Genomic DNA, 20959 nt, shown 5'->3' with positions numbered 1-20959 from the left:
GCATCACTTCCCTTCAACCTCCAGTTCCATCACAACAACGCCTCCAGACGTCCCTCACAACCCGTCTTGATCACTTCTCGTCAGCCCCGCACTTTGTAAGCTTAACCATTCTTTTACATTTCGAGGCTTTCAACTTGTGGCTCCTGTTCTAGTGGTAACACCAGTCTCAGCTGCTAATATGGATGTAACAGTACCAAGGGGATTTCTCACGATACCTGGAGGTGGCCGACTGTCCACGAGCTCCATACCATCGCAGCTGACTGCATGACAGAATTGCGCAACCGCATATATGAAGCTACCTTGACCGATGAGCTTGCCCTCGAGGAAGACAACCTGCCCCATCTTGTGCACAGAAAAAGGCTCGAAGATCTAACGGCTCCTACTCGAGCCAAAGAGTGGACCGGCAAAAGAAAAGCGTACGGGTTGACCCAAGTCTGCCGCCAGATTCGGAAGGAGTACCCATATGCGCAAGCCTGCGTGCTACACATCAAGGAAGAGTTCACAGAGCCCTGGATGTACGAGGTGGATGACAAACCGTGGTGGAAGAAGCGAAGTGAGTGGTTGAGCGAGCTTGGTTTTGGACAAAAGCACTAGAGTAAGGTACCGGTTCAAATTTCACGCACAACGAGGGTATCAAGTGGTGGTACCGGCTTTTATTGGGACGGAATCGCCGGAATGATGCATCTCGTGTGCACCTTCCGTGAAAGTGAAAGCAAAAGTGCCTTGTCGAAAAACAGTGAAGCGTCTCTCAGAACAGCGCTGGCCACCGTCTTACCCATCCCGACACTCGTACTTTCTCCCACAATACGAATGCACAATGACCTCAAGCATGGCTCCGTCTCAGATTTCGAGTCTTCTCACCATGCCCGGAGGTACACGACCAACCCATCGCCTGGCTGACACTCCGCTAACACGCACTCAAGAGATCAGAAACCGCATCTACGACCTCGCCATCGCCGACGTACTCCATAAAGCCACACAGCCCGGCCTCGCCCATCCCCGCCGCAAGGCGCACACAATCCGCGAAGCGCAGTTACTGACGCGCAACTGGCGCCTCTTCCGAAGATTGTTCCTCGGCCTGACGCAAGCCTGCCGCCAGCTGCGCGAGGAGTTCCTACCTACCCACCAGTACCGCATCCCCATGACGGTCCAGCTGACCGAGCTGGAAGCCTACTTTGCCACGTTCGTGCACGACACGAACATGGCAAACGTCAAACTGCAGCTCCACGATGGCGTCCGCCCCACGGAGATGCGCGCGCTGATCCTGCGGTGTGCCACCTCGCCCCGCATCCTCATCGACTATGCATGTAGCCCGCGCTGTCCCATGGCCGAGATCCTGGCTTACCCAGAGAGCTACGTCGCGTTCTACGACTATCTCGTGGAGCGCACCGAGCGCATTGTCGCGGTCCCGGGGAGCTGCACGGTGGCCAGGCCCGACGGCTCGACGTTCAAGCGCACGTGGATCGTCGGGCTGGACGTGTACGTCAAACAAGAATTCGCGGAGGCGTGGATGGATGCGCCTCTTGTCGGAACCAACACTGCTGAGTTGGGGTACTGGCGGGACGGGCTCGGCTTGCCAGTCGGGGCTGAAGTGGTTCCCATGGTGGATTGACTTGTTCAGATTAGGGTCGGCGAGAGACGATACAATTCGTTACGTAGGAAGCTGTTTCTCACTCTACTCCCAGATCATACGCATAGCCACTAGGTGAAGAGGGAAGCGCGGATGGCTGTGTTTGGTGCAACTGAGAACCAGCGTTGGGTCCAAATAGTCCAGGTCCCGACACCCTGGACCGTGTTGGAAAGCTACATGTCGACACAGTCAACACAAGCAAAGGGGTTACAAGCACAGACCATGGCAGACCAGTGGTGTGATCCAAGAATCCCCAGAGTGTTTCATACCGTCGCAGACCAAATCTCTCTTCATTTTCTCTGCGTTTACTCAACCCCTCCATCCGCCACCTCTTCCGCCCCTCCAGCCTCCTCTCCCTCTGAACCCCCCTCTCCCACCTCTAAAGTCCTCCGCCCACGGCCCTCTATCCTCGCCCGCCTCGACAATCCTATCGTCCTCGTCGAAAGTGTACCGGTACTTGGCTTCGACTTTGATGCCCCTTCCCTTCCTGACGGCCGCGGGATTCCAGTCCCGACTCGTCTCGGCGTCGAGTTCCTTGCGTCTTGTGTCCGCAATGGCATCCGACACAGGCAGGTAGAAGAGCTGCGGTTTCGCAGCCGTGGAATCGAAAAGGTCGTGCAGCGTCCTGAAGCTCGCCTCGGCGTCTTTCTTCAGCGCCTCTGTCGGCGCCGTGGGGACGGGTGCGGGTGCGGGTGCGTTGGACGGCCGTCGGTCGTCGACGTTGGCCCTCGGCCCCCGCGGCGCGTTGGCGGGCGCGCCGGTCCCGGTCTCTTGGTGCACGGCGCTCACGCCGTTAGAGTCTTCGCTGTACACGACTTCGAATCGCTTCGCGGCGACGGGGCGGCCGGACGCGCGCCCTTCTTTCTCCGCCGCAAGCGCGTCTTCTTCCGTCTTTATCCACGCTTCGACTCGCTCCTCCGGGATGAAGTCGACCCAGAGCTCTTTCCTGTTCCCCTCGGGCGGCCAGATGGAGCCATGCAGGCTGGCGCGCACACGGCTTGCAGCTGTCGTCGACGTGAAGAGGGCGAGGGCGTGGGTCTTCATGTTGTCGAGGAAAAGGGCTGACAGGATGGTGGAGTCGGGCGAGGACGATGGAGGAGAGGCGAGGGATATGAGGTGGGCACGTAGAGGTTCAGGACGAAGCGGGCGCATGAAATTGCGGATGTAGAGGGCGGACGTTACAGGATGGATGGCTGGGATGGTGGGTCGGTCGTCGTTCAGAGCGTTTGTGCCCAAGTCGGACGTGGACTGAACAAGATCTTTGTAGCGGCTTACGTTCTCCCTCTTTTCTCGTCTGGTGTCCGGAGTGGTGTCCTCTGGTCTTCGCTGCTCCATGACTGTGTCGTCGTCTTCTTTCAGGTGGACGTCTGGAGCTGGCTCTTGCCCCGGCCTCGGCTTCTTCGCGAGTACCTCCTTGGTTGTGAGGTCTGGCGAGTTGCTTCTCCTCTTCCTCTTCCTTGTGTCAGCTTCCAACTCCTCCGTGTTGAGTCTCGATGTCTCGGCTGTCGACCTCTCTGGGATGGGCAAAAGGTCCGGCTTCTCTACAGTCACTCGCTCGTTCGGTGCCGGCGACGGTGTCTCGACTTCCATAGCTGTGTCTTGCGATTCATACAACGCCTCCGGCTGTGCCAGCCTCAAAGCTTCGGCAGCCGGTCCTGGAGCTCCTGGAAGCTCGTCTTGCACTGCGTCCGCTTTCTGCTCTGTCGCCTCTACCTCGGCTTCTTCATCTGTGGGCTCAGTGATGTGCGGTCCGACTTGGTCGTCCTCCGGGCCCGCGGGCGCAGCTCTAAAGATCTGTGTGGGCTGAGGGCCTCCTGCTTCTTCCTCCATTGTGGTATCCTCGGTTGGTTGTGCCATCGCTTTTGTGTCGTTTGGTGGAGGCACGTCGCTTTCAATATGTGATATCGTTTCTGGCGAGCGATCGGCTGTTGGTGCAGGGACTGGTGACGGCTCTGCCTCTGCCTCCGCTTCTGTTGCAGTCTGCATGGGTTCTAGGGCTGCGTCAGCGCCTCTCTCAGCTTCAACAGAGAGCTTTTACATACCTCCAGCTTCTTCAAGTGGTACCTCGGGCACAGCTTCTTCCTGCGCGCTTTGGTCCTCGTTCTGCTCAGGGTGTTCCGCACCAGACGCAACATCTTCGGTGGCATTGCCCGGTTCAAGTTCGCCAGCACCAGCGTCGTCTACTTCCTCTAGCTTCTCGACGATCTGCGCTTTTCTCGTAAGGCCAGTGCTGGGAATGCCTCGGTCTTTCAGCAGCTGTCGCAGCTGCGCGACCGTCTGTTTGTTGTAATCGGCCATGGCGCTTCAATTCGGCCGGTACGTGAATGGCAATCGATCGCGCAGGATGAATGAAGCTTAACAGTGCAAAATTGTGTCCAAAAACCGGATGTCCAAGGTAAAGCCTGAAGCTACGAATGATGATTGAAACTCGACGTTCGCAGCTCTGAAAGGCACACGCGACGGAATGACGCTAGGAAGACTTGGCATGCATCAGCGTGCGCCACACGTGGGGATCGCCAACGGGTGTGGGGCCAGCCTTGTCGGCTTATTTCGCAGCGGACGGGGAATTTTCGTATGAACAGCAATGATATTTCGCAAGATGCCGCTAACCCAAACACCTTGCTTTTGGCAAGAGAGTACACATACACAAACCACCCACGCTATCATCACATGTCAACTACCCTCCCTTGTTTTATGTATGCCGTCATCAACACTTCGGACGTTGCCTGGTCAATCATGTCCTTTATTTGTAGATGCTGATTGATTCCAGCAATCTCGTCCCTGACATACAATAACTCGTGCCTAGACAGGGTTAGCAAGAGCGTGCAAGAAGAGGTGGCCTTGACTAAATCAAGACCTCGCTTCCTCGAGCTCAAGCTCTAATTGCCTGATGCGCTCGTCCTTCTCGCGAGCTGACGGTTCTTGTGATTGAGCACCGGCCTTGGCCTTCAGCTGTGTGACTTCGCGCAGCAGCAGCGCAATCTGGTCCGACTGATCGGCCATGACCTTGTTCTGGTGCTCGAGCTGGGACTTGATGTCACCCAGCGCATCACGCAGGGCCGAAGCGGGCCCGCCAGCGCTCGGGGTTGACGAGGAGGCAGATGCAGCCGCTGGGCTAGGTGTGGACTGGGCAGGCGGTGTAGAAGGCTTTGACTGCGCAGGAGCAGACGTGGGCGCGGGCGTGAACTTTGGTTGCTCAGGTTCCTTGGTGATGACCGGGCCTCTTGTCTTCTCCTCTTGCTTCGCAGCAGTGACAGATGGGCGCTGAACTGGCTTGGCTACCTCCTCGAAGCTGGACTCGCTCTCCTTGTCTGAATCGACGTCTTTTTCGGCGAACCGGTCGGCCTGGGAAGACAGAGAGTCCTTGTTGTCCTTCAACTGCGGTGGCGGTCCACGAGACTGAACAGGCGCAGGTGTCGGTTCTGGGGCAGCCTTGGGTGCCTCAGCCTTGACAGGCGATGGCTGAGCAGATGCGGGCTGGGGCGGCTTGTAGTCAGAGGGGACCTCTCTGGGTGCCTCGCCATCGTAGATGCTTTCGAGCGAGATCTTGGGCGGCATCGCGGTCTTACCACCGAACCACTCTTCGGCAGTAACACCAGCCTTGAGGCCGTTTGTAGGTGGGTAGATATCGCTCTGGAACATCTCGGCGCGGCGGGGCACGATGAAAGAGACGGGCTCGATGAAGCTGTCGTTAACAGTCTTGAAGCAGCGCAGCACCTCGTTCTCGTGTAGGTTGATTCCGCGCTTAGGCATGAAAGCAACACCTCGCTGCGGGTTGGGCGAGGAGTACTCGGAAAGGTACTCAAACTTGTCGTTCTCGTACTCGTAGTAGCGGATGTTGCCGTCACTGTAAAAGTCAGTGCCACTCTCCGTAGCCATGAAATCCATGCTTACCCCTTGCCTGCGAGGTACAGACACTGTGTGCCGTCGTCCCAGAAAGGCATGCAGACACCGGAGATAGAATCGAGGATCTGGAATCCGCCAATGGGCTCCTTGGGGTTGCGGGGGTCCCATAGACCCAACTGACGATCGCTCATGCGGGAGAAACCAGTGGTCGCAATGCGGTCAGTCTCGCCCATCCAGACGGCACGGCTGTTCTTCGCGCCAGGGTGGCCAGCAACCTCCTGGGCGGGCTTCTCCTGGCGAACGTCCCATACACGCAGCTTCTTGTCGCGACATGTTGTGACTAGCTGAGAGCCGTCGGCGCTCCAGGACAGCGATTGCACGATGTCGTTGTGCTTGAGGGTCAGCTTGGCCTGACCGGCCTCGACATCCCAAAGCTTCACAGTGTAGTCGCCGGACGAACTAGCGAGGACGCTCTCGGCAGCCGGGTTGAACAGGACGTGTCCGACTTTCCTGTGCAGGCGTCAGCATCGCCGGACAGTACATGGCAGCTGTGCTTACCTCATGTGCCCGCTCAGCCTAGCCACGGGCGAAACGTCGGCAGGCTCCTCGCCATCGCTCTGCAGAGTGAAGTTCTCCGGGACTTGCCAGATGAAGACCTATGTGGTGTGAGCCCTCCCCTGAGTTATGCGCAGTCTAGTCGCACCTTGCCATCGTCGGAGGCGGACGAGATCAATCGGTCGTTGAAGGGACTCCTGCGGTTTTATGAGCGCCGAATGCATGCTGGCTTTGGAAGTGCGCGTGCGTACCAGTCGGTGTCGAGGACGGCGGCCGTGTGTCCGCGGAAGAGGGGCATCAGCTCGGGGGCACGGCCACGCTCCTCAATGGGGATGACGGCAAAGGCGCCACCGCCGCTTGCCTCCCAGTTGACGGAGATGTACTCAGGGTTGGCCTGTGGGAGTATGAGCGGTCATGTTCGAGGTCGCGTGCGCGGCTGTGCTGACCTTGATCAGGTTCGTGTCCCAGGCATTCTTGGAGATGCGCAGGTTGTCGTAGCATATCTCCTACGGGGTTGTCAGTCTGTGTGTTAGTCGACAAGTACTGACAATCGCATACCTTCTTCGTGCCCTTGCCAAAGACATGGCCTACGCGCACTCGTCAGTCCGTCGCTCCCATAAGCATAGCTGGAGCGGTCGCAGGAGCACTCACGGTACTTGGAAGCTCTCACAAAGCGGCCAGCCATCGTAGCGGTATTTGCGTACGCTGTTCGGTGAGAGTGTGGGAGTGGATGTGTGCGGCCCCTGAAGCAACAGTCCAGTAGGCGCCGGGTGTGATGAGAGGGTCGTCTGCTGCGTCCGCGACGTTTCAATGCGCTTGCTGCATTGCTGCGGAGAGCTTGGCGCGACCCACCACCAACTTTGGATCCATGTCATCTTCCAACCCATGTCATTTGGCGGGCCGCTAGCGAGCACCAGCTGCTCTCCACCACCCCTCAGCGCTACTGCGAACACCGGCTTGCCCGCTTCTTAGCCTGTGAACTTCTGCATGCGTCGATGGATGTTCTGTGGTAGACCAGCTCGACGCAACCAACACACGAAGAGTGCGCCAGCCACAACTCGAGTTTTCCGTGCAATTGGAGATGCGACCGGTGTGGATATCGAGAGTCGTCCGTCCAGGTTTGCATGGTCAGTAGCGGGATGGATCGATATGTGGCCATATCTCTACCGCTCACTACGCAGCTCAGACATCCTATGGTACAAGTGGATACCGGTACCCAGCACTTCGTTGCGAGCTGTCCTCGCCGTCATACCCAGCTCTCAACACCGCTCATTCAATTACCGCGCCCAGCCTCCATCATCAGTTTGCAGCGAAGCTTTTCCCAGTTGATGCCCCTCCCACTGACCATCTTTAATACACCGTGAAAGCCCTTGTTGAAACCTTGCGTCCTGCTCGGAGTCCAGCTCTTGAACACCGGGCCGAGAACTTTCCGTGCGCACCTTCTGTACTCTGACTGTACAGGCCGGGTGTACTTCTCCTTGCACTCATGCTGCGCTTTGGAGTCGTTTAGTATGCTTTCGACTAAGTCGTCGCCCGTGCGCAGGTGGACTATGCAGTCAGCAACAGCATGCTCAAAGTCCGGCGCCCACTGGAGAGCTTCAGGGACAGGTATCTGAAAGCCGACATCGTTTTCGAGGTGTGTAACTACGAGGCTCTCGATGTTGTACAGGAGTTGACGGACGCTCACACCCATCTCGAAAGGTCAAGTTTCCGGATGATATTGCACTCTTCTATTGGCGTCTGAGAGCAACGGACCGGAATAACGCTATATTTGGTGCAGCTTTGAAGGCGTACAGTATACCCAGAGATTGCTCTAGAAGCCAAACAACCCTGCCCGCTACCAAAGCCATCGCATCGTATAGGCTGAAATCGAACCCAATCACGCGAAGTGCTCTTGTGTCGGTGCTGTTGTGAAGGTTGGCGGTGTGATGGAGTCGAAGCATGAAGAAGAGCTCAAGCATCACAAGCCAACGAAGATGCAGGTTTGGACCAATCACGGGCGTAGATGGTCGATAATAAAAGAAAGCAGATTGAGGACCCAATCAGATTTGGGTAAAGCTTCATCTTTCCTCTCCACATCAATGCACTGAGTCTGGAGCCGAGCCTCGGCTTAAGGGCATTTGCGGAGAAGCTGAGCTGCATCAACCCCCGCGCATCCCTTATCCTGATTCTGCCACACCTTCCAGCACCCTTCAAATTACAAAGTTATTGACCTGCAGAATGTCTGAAGAGGATATCAAGCCCGGCGCACCCAGCGCGGAAGTCGTGGCCGACAAGGCCGAGCACATCGAGGGCGCCGGCTCAGCTGTGGAGAAGAAGCTGGAGGCCATCGAGAAGAAGTTGGAGATTCCTATCAAGAAAGCTCCGGGTGGTGCACTGAAGCTTCTGAGTGATGTCGACAAGACCGTGTTGAGGATCAATAAGTATGGACTGCCACGTTCTTATGTAAGGTACCTGAAGCTAAATGTAAGAGTTCAGGCTCCTTGCAGCACCCGGCGGACTCGCATCATTCCTCTCCACGTTCAACTACACTCTTTACATTCTCGTGTACGCGCAGACAAAATTGCCCTCCCTCGCCGCCCTTCTTCAAAGGTTCCTCTCCCTCATTAGGACCTCGAGCGCGGTCACAAAGCCCAGCACTGCGACACTCGTCAATGCAGGCGCTGTCCCGCCCATCGCTGCTCTTGCAGTCTTGATTTCGAAGGCGCGCACAACCCTCCGTCTGTTCGGTTGCTTTCCTCTCTACGCATGGCTGCGCACGCTTCTCGCTGGCCCTAAGCCCGGCGCAGATGTAGTCCTGCACCGCATCGCCACTCTTCAAGCGAGCAGCTACTTCGTTTACCAAGCGCTCGAGAATATTTCCCTCCTCGCCGACTCCGGTGTTGTTGGCCCCGCCTTCATCGCCACAATCAACCGCGGCGATTCAAAAACTGCACGTGTATACTTGTGGGCGTACCGCGCATGGCTGGGCGGTGTGTCGTGCGACTTCCTGCGTCTGGCGAGGGAGTGGCAGCTTGAGAACCGCAGAAGAACGACAAGGGCGAGAATGCAAAGTGAGGGCAGGGCGATTGCTGAGTACCAGGATGATGAGGATGCGAAGTTCGACCAGAGGTGGTGGACTGACGCTATGATTGCGAGTGCGTGGTTCCCTATGGCGCTGCACTTCAGCAGTTCGACTGGTGGTCTGCCAGGCTGGAATCTAGGCTGGATGGGACTGTGCGGTCTAGTAGCGGGGAGCACAAGGGTGACACAGCTGTGGGCAAGCACGGCATGATCTAGGCTGTTTCTGTGGATCGAGCATGGCGCAATATGGAGATCGAGGCTTGGTAAGTGGGTTTGCTGAATGTACATATATCCGCTGTCAAGTTTAGCAGGCGTATCTGAACAACAAAGTTCGTTAGACCGCAATCATGCATGGCTGAATAGCGTATCTCATGAAGTGATCGTCGAAACAAGCACGCAAATACTACGATTCTATACAGACGAACGATTGTGGCGTTGAACTCGAGCAGTCGACGCATCTGGAGTCTAGCTGTACGTGGCAAGTCCAACCGATCATGTACTGACAAGCGGGGAAGCTTCGACTTGACTACGCCGACTACACCGCACCGCAAACGCGTATCTCACCCTTTATTACAGCGCGATGTCGGCGGTCAGAAATTGACACAGCCCACTCTGTAAAGAACGGGGCTATAAGTCGGAGAACTTGCCCACCGTCTTCTCAAGCCAGCATCAAGCAGACGACCAAGAGTGGAGGCTTATCAGACCAAGGCGAACATATCATGGCATGTAATCTGCGACCAACACTACTGTAATCTACTCATACCCAACAGGCCTCCATTACGTCTACACCTAGGGATGACTTCAACATTGTCGAAGCAGACATTCCGTCCCACTTGGCCGCACTCGCCTCAGGCGCATCAACATCCACAGCCCTAGTGACCAGCTACTTGAATCGCATAGCGACCTACGACATTGCTGGAAGCCTTAATGCGTTCACTGTCTTCAACGACAAGGTCTACGAAGAAGCCGCAGCTTCAGACCTCCGACGAGCTCAGGGACTACCACCACGGCCACTGGAAGGCATACCCTACACTATCAAGGACAGCTACAAGTACCTCGGCCTCAGCATCACAAATGGCTCACCTGCCCTCAAAGGTGTTATGTCAAACGAAGACTCAACTCTTGCGAAGAGATTAAGGGATGCCGGCGCAGTGCTCCTGGGAAAGACGAACATGCCGCCTATGGCTGCAGGCGGTATGCAAAGAGGAATGTATGGGCGAGCTGAGTCGCCGTATAATTCCAAGTATCTCACTGCAGCGTTCTCATCAGGATCCTCCAACGGGGCGGCAACGTCACTAGCAAGTAGCATGACAGTCTTTGGCTTGGGGAGCGAGACAGTGAGCAGTGGGAGAAGTCCGGCGTCGAACAACGCACTTGTGTGCTACACCCCATCGAAAGGAACCCTGAGCTGCAGAGGTCTCGTACCGCTGTACGTGACGTGCGACGTGCCAGTGCCGTACACGCGCTCAGTGAGCGATCTGCTGGTGCTTCTTGACGTGATCGCAGTACCAGAGGAAGAGACGAAGGGTGACTTCTACAGGGAGCAGAAGTTCGTTCCAATTCCTGGACCGCCAAAAATCGAATATTCTTCACTGAAGATGGCAGATGCCTTGAAGGGCAAGAGAATCGGGGTACCGAAAATGTACATTGGTCAGAAAGATTCGAATCCACACGCGAAACACCCTTACGTCTCACCCGAAGTCATCGAAGTGTGGAAAGAGACAGCGAAAGATCTTAACAACCTTGGTGCAGAGTTAGTATATACCGACTTTCCCTTGGTCACAAACTACGAAAACGACTCCATCTCGCGCGAAGCCAACAACGTTGTAGACGCACCATCAAACTGGAACCACGTCGAGCGCGGCGTCCTGATTGCTAAAGCATGGAACACCTTCCTCGAACAGAATAACGACCCTGATATCAAGAGTCTGAGAGACATCGATGACTCGGCTATGCTCTTCCCCAAACCCAATCCATACGTTCCTGACACATTCCTCGAAGTACGAAACTGGATCGACTATGCCGGCTTACCCTCACTGTTACAGCAGATCGAGGGCGAATCAGTCTTCGACGTCCCTGGTCTCGAGCAAGCCGTCAAAGCCCTTGAAGCACAGCGTAAACGCGACCTAGAAGACTGGATGGCCGACAACAATCTCGACGTCATCGCTTTCCCGGCGCAAGGAGATGTGGGCCTCGCGGATCTGGAATTCAATCTCAAAAGCACGAAACACAGTCTTCAGAATGGCGTCAAATACTCGAATGGAAATAGAGCATTGCGGCACCTCGGTGTGCCAACTGTCAGTGTACCAATGGGTGTCCTGGAGAGCAAGGGCATGCCTGTCAATATTACGTTTGCAGGGAGAGCGTATGAGGATCCGAAGTTGTTGGAGTATGCATATGCGTTCGAGCAGGCAACCAAAAGAAGGATCAGCCCACCGCTGCAGCCGCTTACAACAGATATTACAGGGAAGCGTACGCAGCACGAGCGTGGTACGTCAAGTCTAGATCTTTCTGCAGATGCTCACACGACAAAGTTGAGAGACGGCAGGGTGAAAATTGACATCAATGGTATGGTTTCTATCGATGATAAAGAGAGAGAGGTACAAGTCTTCGTCGATGGACAAGAGGTGTGGAGGGACAAGGTCACGACAGAGACATGGCAGATTCGGCTGGAGCATACACCGGTACGGCACGAATTTTTAGGGTGGGAGCTCACGCCATTGCCGCCGAAGAAGGCTATGGTTATCGTCATTGCGAGAGCAGAAGGCGCCACTGATGAGGCAAGGCTGCTATGGGTTCCTATTGTTTAAGAAATCACAAGTAGAGACTTGACTAGAGAACTCTCGAATTTACTCCACACCTCGAAGAACACCGCAGCGCCCTCATTCTGAGATGGCACAAGACGAACCTCACTGCAGTTTCTAATATAAGGACAAGGCTGAGGCTATGCAAGTCACGGCGCAATCTGAGCTGTGCACGACGATCAAGGCAAAATAGCCGCCTAACCAGCAAAGACTTGTATGATCATGGACACCGGTGAAGGCTGCGTCCCAGCAAACGAATGACACAGCCCACTAAGAAGACGTATGTCTATGCATACTGCGGACAGCTGACACTTGGCTGCATATGATACAAACACGAGAACGCGGTTTATTGGGTATGTTGCTGCAGGAAGGCTATCATCTGCTGTGCGAAAGTCGATGCATTGAGAACTAGCGTCATAGCCTGGGCTCTAGGGTGGCTGTGCAGTCCTCCGGCGGCACTCGCATGATATATAGCTCAGTGAACCCTCACTTTGAACATCTTCACAGTTTTCTTCTTGAATGCCATAATGACTTTGCCGTTTTCGACTACTACACAACACTCCCCTCGCAACGGTGGCTAAGCCAACCACTCAACGCATCAATCATCGCAATGCCATTTCCCCCATGTACTGTACTATTCATGTATCTTCACCGGGTCGAAGATGATCCCTTGGGCTACGGCATTCATGCTGTTGGTGGAGCTCGTTTTGTTCGGAAGATTCGTCTCCAACTCATAAGGCTCTTCAATGGTATCTTTGAAGGGAGCTCGCAAGTGGCCAAGACTGTTGGATACCAGGAGGCCATTTACTGTACACACATGTCAACCCAAAGCCTCCTTCTCCTGCAATCGCACAGTTGACTTACTTTGACCCGCTTGGCGCTTCTTCTTGATGTAGTCAAAGAGCATCATCATGGCCACTAGAGCTGATGGGAGCGCGAGTATGACTGCAACTACACCAACTATAACGCCCGCTATTTCAGCAGAATCAGCGCCACGCTTCTCAATTCGCGGAAGTGGATGGCTCAAAGATCGCGACACTATCATTGAAGAAGCACGTTAGCCTTTGCGAGTCACTGCTTCCATATTTGCTGTGTAAATCAAATCTCAAACGTGCCGTGATTCACTTACCAAAGAACGTCCACATCATAAATCGCTGCATTTAAAGGAAATACTCTCTAGCAAGCACTGAATTGGTTTTAGTCGACCCTTTCGTAGGAGAAATGAGCCAAAATCTGGGCACCGGTGCGCTTTTGATAGGAAAGCCTTGCTACATAAGTATGCCCCAGTATTTGTCTGGTACCGACCCAGCTCTGCAACGGAGCATACACAGCCCGCCGGTCAAAGAAGCCAAAAGTCTTCGATGCACATCTTTCCCAGGTCCGCCGCTCGACAAGCAGCACAGCCCCTCAGGCGCGTTGCCTGATCCGACTCTGATGATGTGGTAAGCGTCGTTGGGTACTCAGATGGGTCCTCCTGTTGACACCTACTGGGTGCATGTGATGAAACCACATCTGAAGCTTTCATTTGGCAAGGCCGTCTGGTGTGATAGCGCTGTTTGCAGCCTGCTGTTCGCAGGGTTATTGGGTGACGGATTATCATGGTGTAGACAGTATATGTCTCTCCAGGTACACGACCATTGGTTAGAGCACGTGAAGAGACAGCAGGAGGTTGCTGAGCTTTAAGCCCCTCATCTATCAGCAGCAGGGATGGCTTCTATTGCTTGGATGTATGGGCTTTCCTGTGGTCACCTATGTATGTTTTTCGGCCGGATGCTTTCCAAATAATTGAACTCCACACCTTCATCTCTGTCTTCTTCGCGTCTTAATGCCACACTGGTATATCCTCTTTTCATAGCTGTCCATAATATGGAGAGTTGGAGTTTAGGCCCGATTTTACATCTTGGAGCGGAACTGATATCAAACATTTCAACAAAGGAGCAGCGACCGAGAGGATTTGCACCTCACATCCTCACAGTATAGAGTCGCTTTCTACTTGCGACACCTCATGGTTCCCACAACCTTCGCCAACCGATCATGTGCATACAAAAAGAGCAGACCGAGACTTCGCGTCAACAGGAGCCTGACGTCACTTCGACGGCCCTTCACTTCACCTCCGCAGAAATATATGCAACGTCACAGCGCTACGTGCTCTGACCGCCCATGAGCACGTTCCCCCTTTCCTACGAGAAAAATTGCTACAAAGAAACGGTAACGTCGCGCAGCCAACTTGCCTCGCAAGAAAGCCTTTCGACTCGAACGTAAATCACTTGCAATGGACCAAGTAATGGCTGCGAGTAACAGTCAAGCTGAGCTTGAGTGAGCCCGAATGTCCTCACATACACTTCCACCCACTGACTCTAGTCGTAGTACCACAAGTGACGATCACCTCCCAGACGACCGGGAGCTCGCGGCTGCTGCTCTTTCTGGAGATGAAGACCTCCTGACTGGTGACCAAGAGTTGGGACCTGGGCGCCGATTCGGATGTCCACACTGCAGCAAAACATACACGACCAAGAAGAGCCTGACTGTAAAGTAATCTTTTATTTCCAGTCAAGCACTATCCGCTAATCACTGCCCAGCGTCACCTCAGCAGTGCCAACTCTGCGTGCGCCAAGCAACACCGTGCTCAAGCGCAACCATCAGTAGGTGGCCCGAATCTCAGATGGGCATGCTCTAGATGTGGCAAAGATTGTGCTACTACTCACTCTGTTGAGGTAGGTACCCAAATTCACCTAGACCGACTGTTGTTGACACCTCCGTCAGCGCCATATTGAGAAGTCGTGCTGGAGGACCTGCGACGAATGCGCCGCCGACGGTGCCATTCGCTGCGATAGTGTGACCAAGACTGGACCTTGTCGAGCATGCGAACTCAAGGAGAGGCCATGTACCAAACATACAACAACAGTCCCAGGGACTGTATCTCAGCCTTGCGTAAATCAAGCCGCTCGACCATGGCGAGTGTCATCTGTACAAGACGTAACCGCACTCACAACACAGCAGAATTCCACAAAGCGCAAGGCATCCACAAGTCCGAAGGCAAGCCCAGAAGAAATGCATCAGGACAAACGCAAGGTCTCGGCTCCTCAATCAGCCACTGATCATGGAATGGGGCGCGTCTATGATCCGCTGGGAGGTCAAGCATACGTTCCTCCGATGGTCAAGAAGAAGGCTGTCTCGAGCTGGGTGCAAGGACAGGCTAAGAATGGTAGGTTCAAGTTAATGGTTTTTGTTTGCCTTGGGTTTCCAAACACTTTTTTGATCGGGAAGTTGGACAGGTACTGATGAAGCAGATCGTTCGTCTGCAACACCAACCCAGGTACACACGCAGATCTGCTCACCGATGCTTTCTCAAGCGACCTCTGCGCAACTCCACCACAACAGCCAGCAGTACGACCAGTTCGTTGAACCGTCCCTCGTCTTTGACCGCACCTTGCCAACACCCGCCAACGCTTTCCCGTCCCAGCATGCACGCAGCAATGCAGTGCGCAACTATGACCATACCCTATCTAGTCAGCCGCATCCTCAAGCCTATCAAACTCCAAGATATCATTCGACAGACTTTCCACATGTGTCGACCATGCCAGACTTCGGGAGTAGACCGTCCTTGACGTCCGGTGAGCCAGGACAACTCGATCATTTACTCCGTCAGATGCAGGTCACTCGGCAGCAAAATGAGGCACACCAATTCAACATGGCAATGCGTTACAGCGCACGCGACGGCACGACGATCCCTCCACTGTTTGGCACGAGTGGTCCACTCAACTTCAGCAACGGACATCAGACGACTTTGAACCACGCTGTACTCAACACAGTCAGTACCTAATTACAGATATCACAATATTTTGCGACTCACACTTCTACAGCCTCTCTTTCAGGCAGCCACACCCGTCGATCTGAACAAGAAAGACTCTGTCCTTACCCTACGAATCCACAGCAACACCCACGATGTGAATGGCCAGCCCATCTTCTCACTCCTCCGCATCCGTCGCGACCAAGCCTTCGGACCATGTCTCGACGCATATTGTGCCACTCGTGGCAAGGAATACGGCGTTCACTGGATGTTCATCTACCGCCACCCAGCCGCCACCCACCAGAACCCCGAGCAGGAGAAGCAAATCACTTTGACGTGGGACCTGACTCCAAACGATGTCAGGGACGCGGATTTTCCTGACGCGAACATGCAAGACCTAGATACCATCTACGTTATGCAGGCGAAGCCCTTCACATCAGACGAGACCAACAGGGTCCTGGACGAAGGCGGTGCCGTACAATCTCCCGGACCCCAGGTATCGTACGAGATAGTAGACATAACCGCGGGCGAGACGACTGTATTCCAGAACCCACACGTAAGCCACCAGTGGTACCGCGCCGTAGAGCAAGACTCGACGCGCCTCCACGCCACGCACAGCACCATGAAATCCACCATCATCAAAGCGCAGCACGAGATCTTCGCAAAGAACAAGATGATCACACAGCAGAACCACGTCATTAGCCAACTTAGCTCTTTGAGCGCCCAACTGCGCAAGCGTATGCAACTCCCGCCCCCACTCCCCAGCTCCACTGCACAAGCACCCTCAAGTCACGTCGTGCGCCAGCGACCCAACCCACACCACCACCAGCCGGCGCAGCGCAACTCCACTCTGGATTCCACCGCGTTCGTGGCAAAGTGCGAGGCAGTCCGAGACCAGCACGACCAAGCTGCGCCGCGCCGCGAGCCACTGCAGTTCCCGCGCAGCTCGGACGAGTTCGCCGGTAGCGGTTACTCTCACCGGGGCGACGGCGACGCTGAGTACAATGCCCACGCTCCGTATCAAGGACGTGTATACGACGCAGCGGACAAGGTGGTGGGTGAGAGCGGCGTCGAGGAGATGGATCAGGAGTAGTCTAGGGGGGGGGGGGCCTGGGAAGACGGTCTTGTACGGCGTGTATGGGGCAAACCTGGAGGCTCTGCGTTGTGACGTCACGTTCGGCGATATCGTAGCTTCGGATGTCGACTACTTCGTTGTGCGCTCACCATGTCAAAACGAGACTACCGAATAAGGTGGTGTATAGATGTGTACTCGATCAGCTATGACGAGCATGTACTCGTCGGTCATCCGACCGACTGCAAGCAGACTGCTGGATACCGAATACAGACAATTAAAACAATTGAAAAGGCAAGCAACGTGTGTGCAAAAGCGCACGCGGACCAACGAGCAAAGGCGAATATACACCCGAGATGCACATCGTGAGCAACGTCCCAGCTCTTCAGGCGTCAGGATCCCGCGCCTTTAGAAGATCTCCAACCCCTCAAATTCTATGCACAGATTCCTTGTCCCCACATTGCTTCCCCCGTTTCTCCTATCAAACACACTGATTCCGAAATTCGCAGGCCTACTCGCGTACACACCCACTCTTACGGCTTTGTCTTCCACGCCCCAAAAGAACCACGTAACCTCCCTGAGCTTCTTCCACCCGAGCATCTCGTCTTCGTACCAGACCCATAACGCGTAGCCAATGCGTTCGATCTTGACGCGAAGATCTTGACGTCGAGCATGGTACTGAGGCAGGGAAGTCAAGGACCAATCTGCGCCTTCAGAATTGGCGACCACTGAGGTTGCGTGGCAGGCATTGTTGCAGAACTCGAGACCGACCTTGACCCATTTTGATGCTGGCGCGGGCGCAACGTAGGCTGGTGGGGGACTGCGAGGTCGCGGAGGTTGGTGGCCTAGATCTGGAATTGGTATCCGCGAGTTGGAATCTGTCCCTCTGTGATGTGTATCTGGCCTTGGCATGCAAGTTGTTGCGCCATCGTTGAGCGAAGAAGACACGACACCGGGTGTTTCTGGTGTTGCTGCTATTGGCGTTGTGCGCCCTGGCGGTGCACCTGCAAATATGACGAGTCCTCCTTGGTCCCATTCCAGTTCCCATTCGGCAGAGACAGTGACCTCGGCGGCTATGAACGGGTTGCGCAACGCTGTGTACAGTATGGGTGCCGTTGATGTGTCTCGGGAAGGTGGCTTCCTCCACAAATCCGTGTTTGGAGGTGCGGCAAGCGTGAATGATCCCATGTACTCCGGTACGAGGTCGCTCGGCACATTGAGAGCCGTGAAAGATGAGCTGGCTGGTGGCATTTCAGATTTGCGATGCCCGGGGATGCTCGCTATGCCGTCCCAACGCTTCAGAGGTCTGCTACTCTTCCTGCACCTTGCGCGATCGGTCTGTTCTGCAGCACGAGTCGTTGCTGTTAGGTGAAAATGTTTGGCAGTTCCGGAATTATGTTCCCGCACACGGATCGCGTCGATCAGGAATGGTCGTTGATTTTGGGCTGTGTCACCTGGACCGGCTGGTCATTCGCTTTGTTGTTGACGGTTGCAGCAAGGATACCACACGTAAGCTGACTTCAAATAACCAGCGCACCAGATCTGCGGGAAGCTTCGTGAGAGGCTCGCGCGGATCTTGTTAGGCCTGTTTCGTCGTCAGCCCTGAATCATCTTGTACTGAAGCTCGCAGCACCACGCCTCGCAGCATGGCGCTCGACGCTGCACTTTGCATTGTTTGACGCCGCGCAAGGCGCACTTGATGTACGCATAGGGTAGCTGATGCTTACTTAGAGGTCGGGGCGAATACGCAGCAACGTTGGAAAGGCTGGCTGACCAGCGGCGCTGGCGGCGCAGAAGCTGTGATGTCGGTGACCGATTCGCAGCACGGCAAGAGCGAGCTGCAAAGACACAGAGCTGATGTGCTGTCATCTCAACGAACTTCATACGGCTATTCGTATAGGGACTTGTCGTCGCAAGGAATCATGATGCGATTCTTGGCTGCAAGCATGGTCGTGACTGGTGTTGTATTCGAGCTGAACGCTTCCGCCACCCGTGTAGCGTACAGCAGCTGTGGATTGCCATTGCGAAGAGCGACAGGCCGGCTTCTAGCATCGCGCAGCTGCAGTCCAAATGACCCTGTGAGACTGCGAAAGGGATTCTACTGCGAGGACGGTGACTGTGCCGCGAGGCGAGGCGAGGCGTCGAGGTGCATAATCAAGAAAGTATCTGTCGTCGCGCGCTGCCGCTTAGCCACACCAATCCAACGTCGATGGAGCCCCAGCTTCACAACCTTTAGTCTCGATGCGACGCCGGCAGTGGTTCGAGCTAGGCGCATGATTCTTTGCATACGTAGGTGTTAGTCAAGAGCGGATGCTGTGCATCAGGAGAAGCGGTTCGCGCTGCTCAAGAAGGCTAGTTTGCTGATGAGCTGTCGTGGTACCACGACGAAGATGTTCTGCGCAAGGAAGGCGTCTAGCATCATTGTAGCGATAGACTCTTCCTTCTCGGGAGCCATGCCTGTATTTCCTGTCCTGTCGAGTCTAGATGAGGCAAGGACGAGTGCAGGCCAACGTGGTTTCGACGAAAGTGGCCGACGGCAGCAAGCCCTATTGCTCATCCGTTTGCGTCAATACGATCAACCCTGAGGATTCTTGCGTCTCATGGTCTACATCGATGCAGCAAAGGAGAAGAGCGCAGAGGATAGCGCATCTGCAGCCCTCGAATTCGTACATACGCGCCATACCCCGGCTAGCAATAGAGGCCAGCATTGTTGTGCATTTGTCCTAGACGCAGCTTACTGCTCTTCTTCGCACTTGTGGCATAGATAGCTACTACCATTTTGCCTATACTCATTTAGCACGCACGGAGTCGATGCTCAACTGGCAATGCGCATCTCAGGGCGGCTGGGCGTGAGTAAATCAACGTTCCAGTCAGCTTGTTCGGAGTCGTGTACAGCCTTCCAAAGCCACTCTGGCACGCGTGCCATGCTTCTGAATTAAAAAGCGATCATTATGCGCTGGCGAGCGTATCAAAAGTATTCTGGACATCGATCAAGGGGCGCATTGTGTGATGCAAACAAGCGAGACATGCGATATCCACAGGTTCTTCGACGTCCCGGAATCTCGCGGACAGATGTGAGAATGGTGCACAAGATGCGTGTCATGAGATACTCATGCGACGAGGCGGTTGTGTCTGCTTCCACTGCATTGCACTAACAGCAGTCTGGCAGGCATTCGTGCTTGGATGCGGCTGTGCGATCACTGCTATAGTGTCGGTGCATACACAGAGCAGGCCCTGCGTTACAACGAGAGACACTGTACATTCATTCTACAAGGTGAGAACCGAACAAGAGATGCGAGATGATTGCAAGGACCGACCCGGGGCTGTGGTCTTCGTGGTATGCCTGTTCGGTAAGCCATCGCTTAGGTGCCTATTTCCATTGATGGTGCAGTATTGCACGATGCAAGCTCTACGAACTTACAAGAGAGGTCAGTCCAGTTTTCGCATCCATCTTGCTGTACTGACTTGCATTCACGCACTTGCGCAAGCCTCGGGTTCGGATCGGAGGTAGGGGAATCTATAGTGCCGCATTACCGCTCACTGCTGTGCCTCCAAGCACCTGCTGCCGTAGCTCATTGGCAATAGCGACTTTCAGTGTGCCTCTACTCTCAGTGGATGTTTTGACAGGTACGAACAGGGGCGCATGATGTTGTTTGCCTCTGGGTCGGGACTGCTCGAGCATCATGCATGCATCGTGAGGCGTGTGAGCACTGCAGAAGCGTTAATTGATGGTTTGCGGCTCATATGTCTGACAATGAATGCGGAGAAGTTCACTGGCCCATTTTACTGGCATGGACTCGGCGCCAACGAAGCAGTGGAGGCTGACACCTCTGAGCTGCAATTGGATCTGGCTTGACAAATGCTCACCCTGGGCGTCAGGCGCTGCGATGTGAGCTCGATAAACACCTCCTAGTCTCGAAGAAAGAAGAAGGGGACTGTGAAAGCACGGATTGCAGAAGCCCAATGCCGTTGTAACGTGCGTGTTGAATAATACACTCGATGATTTGACTCAACACCGCCGGGCTCAGCTTCATCAGAGTAGCCAACCCCACAGCCGTCGAACTCGTAGGTACAGCCTAAAATACTGACCAAGATGGCCATTGATATAGTGTGTCAGAACATGTCGAGGTACCGACCGGCAGTTGGGCCAAATGTTGGGAACACCCAGATATTGACCGCTTCCACGAAAGGGGACCCAC

At 54.8% G+C, this 20959-nt stretch overlaps 11 protein-coding genes across 12 annotated transcripts, besides 1 other annotated feature; 5 read left to right on the top strand and 6 right to left on the bottom strand.

Moving 5' to 3' along the window:
* Positions 1-178: 178 nt before the first annotated feature.
* EKO05_0011487 (uncharacterized protein) lies at positions 179-594 on the top strand (the record flags this gene model as incomplete). Its single annotated transcript, XM_038944433.2, has 2 exons — positions 179-221; positions 272-594. 2 exons carry the CDS (start codon positions 179-181, stop codon positions 592-594), a joined length of 366 nt encoding a protein of 121 aa, XP_038792669.2.
* A 223-nt stretch (positions 595-817) lies between these two features.
* On the top strand, positions 818-1612 carry EKO05_0011486 (uncharacterized protein; the record flags this gene model as incomplete). Of its 2 annotated transcripts, XM_059638007.1 has the most annotated exons (2): positions 818-872; positions 924-1612. In XM_059638007.1, the coding sequence occupies 2 exons, from the start codon at positions 818-820 to the stop codon at positions 1610-1612; spliced, it is 744 nt and encodes a 247-aa protein (XP_059493990.1). The 2 variants fall into 2 exon arrangements, with proteins under 2 accessions (XP_059493990.1, XP_059493989.1); XM_059638006.1 differs by having other exon boundaries at positions 818-1612.
* Positions 1613-1939: 327 nt separating this feature from the next.
* On the bottom strand, positions 1940-3928 carry EKO05_0011485 (uncharacterized protein; the record flags this gene model as incomplete). Its single annotated transcript, XM_038944287.1, has 2 exons — positions 1940-3621; positions 3673-3928. 2 exons carry the CDS (start codon positions 3926-3928, stop codon positions 1940-1942), a joined length of 1938 nt encoding a protein of 645 aa, XP_038792668.1.
* Positions 2706-2738: a tandem repeat.
* A 552-nt stretch (positions 3929-4480) lies between the features above and the next one.
* EKO05_0011484 (Coronin-like protein crn1) lies at positions 4481-6716 on the bottom strand (the record flags this gene model as incomplete). Its single annotated transcript, XM_038944410.2, has 8 exons — positions 4481-5477; positions 5525-5986; positions 6035-6132; positions 6180-6228; positions 6283-6425; positions 6478-6537; positions 6590-6618; positions 6683-6716. The coding sequence occupies 8 exons, from the start codon at positions 6714-6716 to the stop codon at positions 4481-4483; spliced, it is 1872 nt and encodes a 623-aa protein (XP_038792667.2).
* Positions 6717-7304: 588 nt separating this feature from the next.
* On the bottom strand, positions 7305-7724 carry EKO05_0011483 (uncharacterized protein; the record flags this gene model as incomplete). The annotated part of the gene is made up of 1 exon (XM_038947568.1): positions 7305-7724. The coding sequence occupies one exon, from the start codon at positions 7722-7724 to the stop codon at positions 7305-7307; it is 420 nt and encodes a 139-aa protein (XP_038792666.1).
* Positions 7725-8251: 527 nt separating this feature from the next.
* On the top strand, positions 8252-9305 carry EKO05_0011482 (uncharacterized protein; the record flags this gene model as incomplete). The annotated part of the gene is made up of 2 exons (XM_038944319.2): positions 8252-8454; positions 8510-9305. The coding sequence occupies 2 exons, from the start codon at positions 8252-8254 to the stop codon at positions 9303-9305; spliced, it is 999 nt and encodes a 332-aa protein (XP_038792665.2).
* An 889-nt stretch (positions 9306-10194) lies between these two features.
* On the top strand, positions 10195-11904 carry EKO05_0011481 (uncharacterized protein; the record flags this gene model as incomplete). Its single annotated transcript, XM_059638005.1, has 1 exon — positions 10195-11904. The coding sequence occupies one exon, from the start codon at positions 10195-10197 to the stop codon at positions 11902-11904; it is 1710 nt and encodes a 569-aa protein (XP_059493988.1).
* Positions 11905-12532: 628 nt separating this feature from the next.
* On the bottom strand, positions 12533-12811 carry EKO05_0011480 (uncharacterized protein; the record flags this gene model as incomplete). Its single annotated transcript, XM_038944257.2, has 2 exons — positions 12533-12705; positions 12763-12811. The coding sequence occupies 2 exons, from the start codon at positions 12809-12811 to the stop codon at positions 12533-12535; spliced, it is 222 nt and encodes a 73-aa protein (XP_038792664.2).
* A 2778-nt stretch (positions 12812-15589) lies between these two features.
* EKO05_0011479 (uncharacterized protein) lies at positions 15590-16781 on the top strand (the record flags this gene model as incomplete). Its single annotated transcript, XM_038944291.2, has 2 exons — positions 15590-15709; positions 15762-16781. 2 exons carry the CDS (start codon positions 15590-15592, stop codon positions 16779-16781), a joined length of 1140 nt encoding a protein of 379 aa, XP_038792663.2.
* Positions 16782-17168: 387 nt separating this feature from the next.
* Positions 17169-18011, bottom strand: EKO05_0011478 (uncharacterized protein; the record flags this gene model as incomplete). Its single annotated transcript, XM_038947567.1, has 1 exon — positions 17169-18011. The coding sequence occupies one exon, from the start codon at positions 18009-18011 to the stop codon at positions 17169-17171; it is 843 nt and encodes a 280-aa protein (XP_038792662.1).
* Positions 18012-18280: 269 nt separating this feature from the next.
* Positions 18281-18644, bottom strand: EKO05_0011477 (uncharacterized protein; the record flags this gene model as incomplete). The annotated part of the gene is made up of 2 exons (XM_059638004.1): positions 18281-18345; positions 18488-18644. The coding sequence occupies 2 exons, from the start codon at positions 18642-18644 to the stop codon at positions 18281-18283; spliced, it is 222 nt and encodes a 73-aa protein (XP_059493987.1).
* Between the last annotated feature and the right edge of the window lie 2315 nt (positions 18645-20959).

Source organism: Ascochyta rabiei, chromosome 22, assembly GCF_004011695.2.
Source record: "Ascochyta rabiei chromosome 22, complete sequence".
Taxonomy (NCBI): domain Eukaryota; kingdom Fungi; phylum Ascomycota; class Dothideomycetes; order Pleosporales; family Didymellaceae; genus Ascochyta; species Ascochyta rabiei.
The sequence above is the reverse complement of the archived record's forward strand: the minus strand, read 5'-3'. Positions and strand labels throughout refer to the sequence as shown.